The sequence below is a fragment of the Python bivittatus genome, unplaced genomic scaffold, assembly GCF_059951505.1.
Source record: "Python bivittatus isolate LINGU-HERP-01145 unplaced genomic scaffold, Pbiv_v1 ctg000480_np1212, whole genome shotgun sequence".
Lineage (NCBI taxonomy): Eukaryota > Metazoa > Chordata > Lepidosauria > Squamata > Pythonidae > Python > Python bivittatus.
Genome location: NW_028277075.1, coordinates 14,401,291 through 14,413,898, shown reverse-complemented (window position 1 = coordinate 14,413,898; position 12,608 = coordinate 14,401,291). Strand labels below are relative to the sequence as shown.

Here is a 12,608-nt window from a genome sequence, read left to right as displayed (position 1 = left end):
TTTGGCACCATTGAATTATTTGACATTGTTTTAATTGAAAAATATTACTATCAATATAAATCAAATTAGACTAAAGTTTATCATTTATATTGATTGTTTTTTTTCTTCTGTCCTAGAAGTGAGATTATATTGCTAATATAGAGGAGTCAATCATATCTGAACATTCTAGAGAAAAACATTCATAGAATTCAATGCCTTAAAAAGAAGTCACCAAAGACTCATGGCATGATTATGATATGAAGTAAATTATGTACATCGGTGTTTCTCGAACCTGGCAACTTTGAATGGCTGGCTGGGGAATTCTGGGAGTTGAAGTCCACACATATAAGAGTTGCCAAGTTTGAGAAACCCTGATGCGCGTGGTTTCCTGTAAGGCAGTGTTGTCCAAACTTGGCCACTTTAAGATGAGTGGACTTCAACTCCCACAATTCCCCAGCCAGCATGGCTGGCTGGGGAATTCTGGGAGTTGAAGTCCACTCATCTTAAAGTGGCCAAGTTTGGACAACACTGCTGTAAGGGAATTCAGACCTTCATAGGATTTCTCACAGCCTCCTTTCCTTCATTGATAGGCCCTTTCTGTGCTTGTTGTTTACAGCAGCACTATAATACCAAGACTATTGCTACTTCATTACATGACGATGACTTAATCCCACTGCAACCATAGAATAAAGTTACTGTCATGTAATTAAGAGGGAGGTTGAGATAGTCATTGCATTATGGTGGCTGATTATGCGCCATCAAGTCGGTGTCAACTCAGCAACCATATATAGTAGGTAGATTTTCTCTGTGACGAGCTGTCCCTAAGCTGGTCTCAACAGTGGTATTATGGTGCTGCTGCATGTAAAATCTATGTTTTGCCATTCTTTATCTTGGCAAATTCCAGTGGCCTGCTATCAGTGTGACAAAAGTGTGTTTAGAGTGGCGCAGACCCGCTTTTTCTCCTCTGGTCACTAGCCAGCTTCCACTGCAGCCATTTCTCTCCTAGCATTTGATCTTCTGAATTGGTGCTAGATTTTCTGAGTTCCTTTCATGCTCTCACCTTATCCCTTCCCTGTTTTTGAAATAAATTTCTCCAGGCTTCCAAGCAAAGGAAAGGAGAACAGTGTTCCACTATTTAATTCTGGAAATAAGAAAGGGGAATTTATACAATTCCATACATGGTCAACTCTAAACTGGCATCAGGATATAAATATGCAGCATCCTTTCTTTTCCTCACTGCAGAGTCTACAGCTATTGAGGATTATTTGCCAGTTTCCCTGTACTTGTCAGTTTCACTCACCACCATCCTGCCATAAAAGGAGAGATCTAGTTGTCCAGCAGGGACTCAGTTTATCTAGCACAACAGGATTTAGCTAGTTACACAAGCAGCAGAGAGTCGATCTTTGTTCTCTCTGACTCTGAGGCTTTTTCTGCCCTGAGGTCTCCTGTGTCTCTCATTATTGCTGAGAGAAGGTTTAGAATCTCTTTTGCACTGCTGGGCTATTTTAAATATTTTTAGACACAAATGTATGAGTGGGAGTTACCTTCTCACCTATTTCTTCATTTCACATTATTTTAACTTGGGAGATGCACACATGAGTTGCAGAACGTAGACAAACAAATCAGCCTACAGAAGCCAAAGCAGAGCCCTGCAATTGCAGAACTACACAACATCAGACCGACCCCACTCACAGGCTACAGTGCTACAACGGATGTTTTCCCCCTTGCTGGTAATGTACTGATGGGATGACAGCAAAGCCAGTGGAAAGAGCAATCAGCATGCATATAACAGCTGGTGTACCTGCAAATCTAGGCAATACAGCTCATAACAAATATAGCAGAGGCAGGACTGGCAATGTGGACAGCTAAATCGATGATGGCATTATTCCATACAAAAAGACTGGTTAGTCCTTTAACTCAATAGTGGGGAAGGGGCCTTAACTGGAAGGAAGATTAATAATTTTTCCTGACATTAAACCAAGATCTGGACTATGCCATGTTTGGCTTTAAACAAATGCAAAACAGAAAATGATCCTTGGAAGATCATTCAGACAAGTCTTCAGATTTCATTATAATAGGGAGGGAGGGAGGGAGGGAGGATCTATAACCCAATTAAGTCAGAGCTCTTAAATCTGAGTTAAAACTTAGTTTCAGGACTATGGAGCAATAAGACTTTGCTTAAATTCAAGACCTATTTCACACAAACATAAGAGGTAATAAAACTGTTCCTAAATTTTTTGCAGTTCAGCTTGCAAGTGAATCATTTGATTAATTTTTTTTTCATTTAAAAAACAAAAATTGTACAAATGTTAGACAAAATAATTTTATCCTCTTACTTGATTAAAATGCAAATTGTAAATCTGCAGGAAAATCTTGAGGAAACATTCAACACCTAATTTCAACTCTGGCATATTCCAGAATTATGTCAGCCAACCAAAAAACTCCCCTTCATCTCCACCCTTGTGAGACAAGTAAAAGCCAATTATACTACTCCACATCCAATGTTTCAACTGACTTTTAAAATGTTCGATTTTTAACATTTTAAATACATATATAATGTATGCACAGACTTACCTATTGGGTCAGAGGAACCCTACTGCACTAGGAGAAAGTCACATGATCTCTATATATTCATCACACCACTCTCCCCTTGACCTGGTTGCCCCTCCACATTATAAGGAGCAGCAACTGATAGCCTGATTGGTTGGGTCACTCATCCGGAATTACTGTGGCAATGCAGGTGATAAGGACAAGTCGACAGCAAAATTGACAAGAGAAGCAGAGAAGCCACAGCTGGGTTTCTGGGCTAGTTCATTTGAGCCTGCTACCCATCACAAAAAGTTTCACTATCATCATGAGATTTGCTTCCCTTGTTGATTTTTCCACTGACATAGTTCCTTAAGGGTTTTACGTAGCTTTTGTATTCTGCTGAATTCATTTGCTGTACAATCTATCATGATTCATTTGCTGTACAATCTATCTTGGTTCAGGGTTTGTTCTGATTTATTTTCTTTTTGTTTTTGACTAACCTGCTTTGCATAAATTTGGAATTCTCTTCATGGATCTTTTAAAATACTACAGCTACATAGTAGAGTATGAAGTAATGTATCAACCTCTAAGTACTAGGCCAGCAAACTTTTTTTTAATAACCATGATGGAATAATACAGACAGTCCTCTACTTACAAACAGGTTACATTCCAAGAGGCTGTTTGTAAGTGCTTTTTTTTCATAAGTCCAACCAACCAAATAAAAAAAAAAAAACATGCACAGTACAGTTCTTACCTTACAGCAGTGGCATAGACTCATCCTCCGGAACTGATATGGCATGTTTCTCTGCCTTCCTGAAGAAGCGGTCCAGTGAAATTTGGTGGCCTTCCTCTTTTCCCTATAGATGATGCTGTAGCAGTGGATTGCATCATGAACAGCTGCAGACACCTTAGTGAAGCACTCGGCGTTAGGGTCGTACGTTTTGGGCAATGACAGCACTTTCTCAATCAAGCTTCTCCTCCAGGTTGAGCTGAAGCTCCTTGCTGAGGGCAACCAAGTTGCTGACAATACCCTGTGACTCCTTTTCTACTGCCTCAAACCCTCAAAAGTCATGAACAAACTGAGGGCTAAAGAACTACCTGCCTAAATGTGCAGCAAAGAGAGTACAGTGGTACCTCGATTCACAAACTTAAATCGTTCCACGATTCTGGTCGCAAGCCGAATTGGTCGCGAGCCGAATCAAATTTCCCCATAAGGTTCAATGTAAATAAGGTTAATCCATTCTGAACCATATGTATTTTTTTTAACCATCTTTATTCTTCAAAATAGTCGAGATTGTCGACTTCGCCATCTTGTACTCCGAGGCCAGATCAGTCACACGAATACCATGCTCATGCTTTTCTACAATTTCCTTCTTCAATTCAATGGTTATTTTCTTCAAAATCTTCTTCTTACCATTCTTGCTCTGCACTTTGTTACCTTCATTATTGCTCTGCACGTTCTTGTCACCTTCATTACCACTCTGCACTTTCTTTTTACCACCATGCTTGCTCTGCACTTTCTTTGGAGCCATGCTGGATGTACTGTATGTGCTAAAAAGCACACCAAAAAGCTTCACAGCAAGTGTCTGTCTGCAACCGTGATCTCGCCTAGAGGAAGCCACGACCACATGTCAGAGCAGGGAAGATGGCCACGGGTCGTGTTCGTCACCCAATGCGGAGTTCGCGAACGGAAGCAAAATTTTGCAAACGCTGCTGTTCGCAAACTGAATTGTTCGTGAACAGAAGCGTTTGTGAACCGAGGTATTACTGTATTTCTTGAAGTTTGCTATCACCCCCTGGTCCATTGGCTGAAGGAGGGAGGTGCTGTTCAGAGGCAGATACCCAACCTTCACATCTGGATGGAAATCTTCCAAGTAAGGTGGATGACCCGGGGCATTATCCAAAATTAGCAGACTCTTGGAGGGGGTGTTTTTCTCATGGCAATACCTCTCCACTTCCAGGATGAAATGGTGGAAGAACCAGTCTTCAAAGATGAGAAGGATGACCCAAGCTTTCTGGTTAGCCTTCTACGCAACAGGAAGTGAGCCCTTTGCGATGTTCTTGAGAGCTTGTGCATTCTCAGAATGGTAGACTAGCAGTAGTTTTAGGGTCAGGTCACCAGAAATATTGCCACCAAGTAGGACAGTTAGTATCCTTCACAGCTTTGAAGCCTGGTATAGTCTTCTCCTCCTTGCTGATGTATGTTCTGTCCAGCATTTTCTTCCAATAAAGCCCTGTTTCAGCCACATTGAAATTTGCTGGGGCAAATAGCCACCTTCCTCGATGATGTCCTTGAGGATTTCCAGGAACTCCTTGGCTGCATCTTTGTCCCACACTTGCTGCCTCATCACTCACTTTCACATTATGAAGGTTCACATGAGCCCTAAAGTGCACAAACCACCCATGACTTGCAACGAATGTCTCCTCAGCAGCATCTTCACTAGTCTTCCATTGCAAGTCATGGAATAAGCTCTTAGCCTTCTCCTGGATCAGCATTAGGCTAAGCAGCACATGCCGCTGATGCTGATCTTCGATCCACATGCCAAGCAGTCTCTCCAGCTCTTCCATCACTTTTCCTCTCCTCTTGCTTATTATCATCGATTGTATAGGCACTGAACTTTTCACATGTTCCATGATCTTCTCTTTGTTCTTAATGATCATTCCAATCATGAAACGATTCATGCCATAAGCATGTACCACGTTGGCCACCTTCTTCCCCCAGTCTATTTTCTTTAATATCTCCACCTTCATTTCCATTGTGATGGACTAATGCTTCTTAGCACTACCCTCTTCCCCATTATCACTCTTCCGCTTAATTGCAAACGTACTGTAATTCACAGTCACTACACAGCAGCAAACAGTAGCGTCCAAAATGGTGCACACTCAGCCTTCCAAGCATACGTATGCAGCACTCTGTAAACCAACCCTTTCCTGCCTTCTCCCACCTTCCTGGAGGTTAGAGGTTTGAGTTGGAGTTCTGAACAGGTTTGTTCGTATCGGCAAAAGTTTGTAACTCGAAAGTTCATAAGTAAAGAATTGTCTGTAACTGTAATTTGCCCAATAAGAAGGCTAGAAGCATCTGCATTTAACTGGAATTCTCAGGCTTTACATATTGCAGGATAATAAATCTTCTTCATTCCTTTAATACAGAGGACAGACAGATCATGATTTTTAAACACAATAAACATTTTATTCTTTTGCTCCAAGTCATCTTAGGACAGATATATATACAGCTTTTCAAGGAGACAAGTTATATTAGATTTAAGATGAGGCCAACACAGATGTAAAATCAACTACATGTGAATAAAAGTCATAATAGATGAGCTTCTTAGTTACTCAGCTACTATGACCTGTATTGGGGGTATTGGAGAAGAAATATACAGTATATGACTTAGGCAACGTGTTCCCAAGCATCAAGGGCCATTATGGGTATAAATTGCCAATGTGGTGCTCCACTCGTTTATCCCTGCTCATGTTCTCCCAGGGCACAATGGAAGGGCAATTGTCTCAACTTATCTAGCTTTCCCTTGAGATAAATACTTGTGGTGATGATTATTTATATTAAACCTGTTCCACAACAAGTTTAAATAGATAGAGAAGGGGATTAGTATATTGTGGAAAAACCAAAAATGGCTCAACTGACCCAGGAAACTAACCCCCAGGGAGTTAAATTTAACCCAGAATAAACCCATGCATACCCATTGTCTCCATTTAATCTGTTGCGGTAACACCTATGTTAACTGAACTATCTAGTTTGTATCCTCCAAGCCTTCCAAGAAGAATAGCTGGAGAGAAAGAATGACTGAAGAAGCAAACTTACAAAAGTCACTTCAAAGTCTGGCAATAGGGAGCACGTTTCATAAACACTGATAGCCTACCGTGGCTGAGACACTTCTACTGTTGTCTCCCTGGCCAATTAGAACGGGATTAATAATGGAATTAAGCCCTGTTTGTATCTTCCAGCAATAAGACTTCACAGAATACTAGACACCTACTGAAGAAACTCTATGTTCCCCCAAAGCACCACACCTTTTTAAACTACCTCTGTGCACTTGAATAAACATGCAAATAAATGATTCTGCAAAGCTCCCTATTTGAGAGTGTTAGGCCGTTTATAAGCAACTACGTTTAGTAAGTACCTTGCTAAATGATGTCACCTTGATTAAGATGTAATTCAGAAGCAGAAATCATAACCAGAAACATGTCTTGGCTAATATTTCTGAACATGTGGGTACTTTATCACTTAGCATTTCTCCTTAGATTTCTTCCTACCCCCCTCCCAGGTACTTTGATTCATTCAGGCTCTGTCTTAGACCAACCTCCCCCTGAAATGGAAATATTTTGAGTAGTAGTACCTTTGTTGTATTGGGATACTATTGGAAATATGGATTACAGTATTGTGTGAGAACATTTATTACTCTGAACTGTGACTCAGACATTGTTGCATTTCTAAGGTTATAGATTTTCTTTCAGCTAAACTAAGGCTGTAAGTCACGGTGACAGCTGTAATGTGTGCAGAACCATAGAACCAGATTCTATTACATACATATTTTTCCTAGAGGTTTATGATGTTAAAATGTTTCTTCTGCCCCTCTCCTCCTTCTTTCTATGCCTGTTGTATAAATATATATAGGAGAGTATAACACTGAAGTCAATTTCCAGATCATATCTTCCCAGGGATACTAGTTTGTCTATTTTTTTTTTTCAAAAAGTGGGGGGAGAAGAGTAGGGGAAAGTGGAACACAGCATACAAACTAATTATATTCAAGCACAATATTGAATTGTAATAAAAGATGAATGACAGAAAGCCTGTGTCATTGTGAGGAATGGGAAAGGTTACAGAAAGCTGAAGCTAGGAAAGGATTTATCATGCACAGTTGCTTCAGGCATTGTGTTGAAAGATCTCCAAGCTTATTTGCAAGGGTGTTTGACAGGAAAATAGAGCAGGCTCCACTAGAAAGAATGGTGATAGATTTTTATCCTTTATACATAGCAAAGATAGAAAGATGAATCGGGTTTTTCATTTTCAAAGAAAATCTATGGGAAATTGCAAGGCAGGGGAAACAGAGAGGGGAGGGAATCTTCAAACTCATCTCAGAACCCCAGCAATTCCCTAAATTCAGAGAGTAGAGGGTTGCTAAAAAGCAGCTGATCCATAATTTCTCCCATTGTAAGCATAATCAGTTCCAGTGGGTTTGGACAGAGAAGAACAAAAAACCTCAACAACTTGGGACTGCCAGAATGATCTTCACTGTTGCTTGCAAAACTCCTCTGATGCAGTCCTATGCAAACAAACTCTCTTAGCTAATCCTTAGAATTCAGACCTAGTAGTCAGAACACCGCAATGGAAGCTGGAGAAAACAACGGTTTTCAGCAGGTGTTAGAATACAAAGCAGTATGTCAACAAGCAGGGTCATCCATGGAGGGGGTCAACAACATCAAAATGGCAGGCATAATCAGGTGATCAAAGCCCTGCCCTTTTAAGGTACATCACACACAGTGCACACAAGTAAAGAAAGCAGGGCTTCCATTGCACAGCCAGGTGTGCTATTTTGATGTCATTGATACAGACACCCCTGTCAATTTATTATTATAGTTAATACCAATAGTGATCAATATGAGAAAACAATACAATTTGGCTTTCCCCAAGATGACCCTCTCAAATGTGTTTGGACTTCTCCTCCCAGAAGTCCCAGCCATGTGGCTGGAGGGAATTTGTGGTTCCGGGTCCAAACCTGAGGGAGGATGATCTGTTGAGCCAAGATACTCCACTACCGTTCTTTAGCATAATGCCAAAGGTTGCTTATGAATAGCTTTGTGACTCTTTCCATGTAACAAACAGCTCCTCAGGTATGAACATGGCCAGAGGGTTGCAGTGAAGATGAATCAGGACAATTCTTATTTTGGTGAGCTCAGTAACAAAGGGAGAAAATAGAATGATGGTCATTGGATGAACAGATGGATTTTTTAAACAATTATGTCCATTTTAAAAAATGATGACCTGGTTGTATCATAGACAAGGTCAGTTCCCAGTACTTAATAATCATTTATACTTCTGCTACAATAATATTTCCAGTTAATTCAAATACTGGAGTTTCTCTTGTGCTACAGAACATTTACCATGTTCAAATGGGAATTATTATTAATGATTATATCTAGCTTTTTGTTATACCTCCATGCTGCTACATTCCTGCATGTGTAATACAAAATTGTACTGCATTGGAAACTGCTATTATGCGCTCAGTATATACTGTATGCTAAAAACACAAAGCAAAGAAGGATGTACAAATATCAGAAGTAGATAACCCTCCTCAAATTTCTCATAACTCCCAATGTTTGAAAATCCCTGTAATAAGGGATAGCATCATTGTTGGAAGTGAGTTAGTGGGTGGTCAGATCAATCAGAAAATGAAACTGAGACAATGAGAAAGACTCATGGCAAGAACATTTGAAAAATAACATGATATACAGATGTTTCTATACCAATGCTATAAGTCTTCCAGCCAGGATGTTGGAATTAGAATACTTGGTTGCAAATAAAAACATAAATATAGTAGATGTAACAGAAAGTTGCATAGAATGAAAAGAATCAGTGGTATATAATCATTCCTGAATACAAACTTTATAGAAAGAATGGGAAGAGCCCACAGGGGGAATCATTATATCAAAGAAGTTATAACATCTAATACCCTGGAAAACATTAGAAGTCTACATCCTTCCACAGAATCATTATGGGTGGCATATAAGTTAAATCTAGGGATTTATTATCTGATCAAAATATTAAGGGCAATCTTGGTGTGTAAAAAAACCCCAGGAAGACATGCAAAAGAGAATTTATGTAATAATAAGTGATTTCAACTACTCTCACATAGATGGGTGCAATCATGCTCACGCCAAGACAAACTAAATTTCTAGGTATCTTAAATTATTGTATCTTAGAACAGTTGGTCTTGGAACCAATCAGAGGGGAGGCAACCCCAAACTTAATCCAAAGTGGTCCAGTTTGAGATGTACTTATTGTGGAATCAATAAAAAACAGGGATCATAATGTAATTTAATATACATGCCAATGGGAAACCACCAACAGGTTCTAACAATCACATTTTACTACTAAGGGAAAAACTGGCAAATAAGGAGACTGAAATGAAAGGTCCAGAGAGCAAACTCCCTTCTTAGGAAGTTATTAAACACCATGAAAAATGTGCCCCACTAGAATGTGCTCCACAAGGTAAGAAAGGCCAACCAAATCCAGGAAGAGACCAGTGTGGCTTTCTAGCTGTGTCCAGGAGGCTGTAAAACTTAAGAATGCTTAATTCAAGGAATGAAAAATGTGTCTTAATGAGGAAAACAAAAAGGAGCACAAACTCTGGCAGAAACATTGTAAGGTGATTGTTTATTTATTTATTTGATTTATATATCTGCCCATCTCAACAATAACTCTGGCAGCAAAGAATAATAAAAATAAAACAAATAAGGTAAAAAATTAAAATACACAGCAGCTGAGAAAACTAACCATAATCCACATAATAAGAAATGCAAAAAGAAAAGGAAAAGTTGAGAAGTATATGGTATGCATAAATAAATAAATAAATCCAGAGCAATTATGGTGGAAAGGGATGGAAAGGACTAAAGAAGAAGCATCCAGCAGAGTTAATAGTATTAAAAATAAAAGTTATTTAGAAAGAAACTAAAGTGTGGGGATGATGAAAGAAATATTTTAGAGATTTGTATGGAAATGATAGTGATAAGGAATGAAATGGAAATGACTACTATAAATGTTAATATGCAAAATGAAAATGATGAAAAGAAAGACCAATGGTGTGTGAATGTTAAGCAACCAAAAGGCTGCAGGTGTAGATGATGTAATCAGAGAAATGTAAAAATATGGGTGTGGCTTGTAAAAGTTGCATCTGTACTTGACAGTTGGAAGAATGCCAATAATGTTCCCCACACAGAAAGTAAGGTAATAAGAGTGAATACAAAGCTACAGGAGAATTAGTTTTCTAACTGTTCCTGGCAAAAAAAAGTTGGGCAGAATTCTGACTGAAATGATGCAAGGGTCACAATGAGCAAACTTTGGGAAGTGCAGTGTGGTTTATGATAAGACCAGATTTTTGATCTTCAGCAGTTCATTGAGAAAGTTATGAATGTCAAAAAAAATTATACACATGGAAGTCCACAGGGATGATGATGTAATCATGTAAATACTTGATACTTGCATCAGGATGTAACATCATTTGTCATTGTCTGAGGTTGCATTGACTTTGGACAACTGATTGTACATTTGCTGATTTAGGAAAAGCATATAATAAAGTGAATAGACCTGGATTATGGAATATTTTGTGCAAATGTGAAAGTTGGTTGCTAAATATAGTAAGAATGCTAGGTATTGGAAGTAATACATGCCTGAGAATAAATGGAATGTGTACTGAATGGTTTAATACAGCCAGGAGTAATACAAGGACGCCTGATGTTCCCTAAGTCATTTAATGTATTTAGAAATAAACGTATAAGGAATGCTTATGGCGATGTTAGGAGTGTGTCAGTTGAGAGCATGAATACGTGTGTACTTTTAAATGCAGGTGACATTGCATTGTTAGCTGAAAACCCAAATGATTTGCAGTGAGTGTTAGATGGTAAGGGATCTGAGGGGAGGTGATAGAGGAAGCCTTTGTAATTGATCTGAAATGATATGAACCTAAGAATAGTTCATTACTTTTTAGGTCAATGTGAAAATGTTTAAATGTTTGTAGATTTGTCACCTAACGTACTCATAGTTAGCTTTTATACAATTCATCATCGCATATTCTGGTGTATTCAGTATATGTGGTCCTAGTTTATTTATGTCTCACTTCTCTACCTTTTCTCTCAGACTGTTATCCTAAAGATCATTACCCTATCACACGTATTTGTAAGTATGTTCATAACAGTTCTTTAACATGTTCTTCTCTAACACATCTGCATTACCAAAAATAGTTGCAAGCAAGATAGGATTTAAATTGTAGACCTTTCAGTGTATTGGCCACTGGGGCAAGAAGTTTTCTAAAAGCAATTTTTACTCAGTAGTTACAAAATAAATTATACAATATAATATCTGCACTATATATAACATGAGCACAAGATATATATTTCCTAACTGTGGGAGAAGTTGGAGATACTAGAAAGACTATGTGTTCTCAAAGTGTGCACAGCCCTATTCTGCAGTGATATTCTGCATGTACACTGAGCATTTAATTCCAGTATTTGATATTCAAAAGCATTTTATATTGAAAGTTGTTTTGAGGTAGCAGTTGAATTAATATAATTTAGCATTCAGTAGGAATCAACAGCTGCCATACAAAAATGTTTACTATTTGAATGTATTTGATACCCAACATATTATAATAGAGCTAATATAGTTTCTTAAGTTAACCTACTTTATGGATACAATTCCAGGGCTGACTGACTTATTTATTTATTTATCTGCTTTATACTTCAATCCAACAGGGCTCTAAGCAGTTTGCAGACTTCTGGGGGAGGTATGCTGAATTAGCACATCTCCAAAAGAGTGGAGGCAATGACCGCAGCAAGGACTGAAGAACTGGCAAGTAGATTGGTTCTACAGAACCTCTCCAGATAAGAAGAGGATGAGAGATTAACTGTGTGTGCTCCAGACGGCTGCTTCTCATGAGGAGGCTGCAGGACAGCAGTCTCATGCGGGTTTGAGCACCTAGAGGCGAAGGAAAGCCATCATGCTCACAACTGCAGCAAAGCCTTTTAAAGGGCACTGGGTTCACTAACCTCACTTTCTAATCACTTTTGGAAACTGCCTATTTAACTATCTTGCAGAGGCCTTTGGGATGGGAAAAAGAAAAATTGAAGAGAGATCAAATCCTACAACATCTGAATAAATTAAAGATAAAGATTATTAGAAGTAAAAGAGGGGAATATAAAGTTGGTTTGTTTGACCAAGATTAAAATAAGACATGTTTCTATAAAGCTCTGGGAACTCTCTACAGACGTTTTGCTGACACCAGGACTGAAAAGTTGATGATTTATGGATTTGCATACAGATAAGGGATGGGTTATGGGATGAAGATATATTTGTTTATAACCTTATA

The 12,608-nt window shown here is 38.7% G+C and overlaps 1 protein-coding gene across 1 annotated transcript; it reads right to left on the bottom strand.

Annotated features, from left to right (window-relative positions):
- Positions 1–3,470: 3,470 nt before the first annotated feature.
- CENPBD1 (Putative CENPB DNA-binding domain-containing protein 1) lies at positions 3,471–5,265 on the bottom strand. Its single transcript, XM_007431100.2, has 2 exons — positions 4,845–5,265; positions 3,471–3,568 (listed from the first exon to the last, which is right to left on the bottom strand). The coding sequence occupies exons 1-2, from the start codon at positions 5,263–5,265 to the stop codon at positions 3,471–3,473; spliced, it is 519 nt and encodes a 172-aa protein (XP_007431162.2).
- Positions 5,266–12,608: the final 7,343 nt, after the last annotated feature.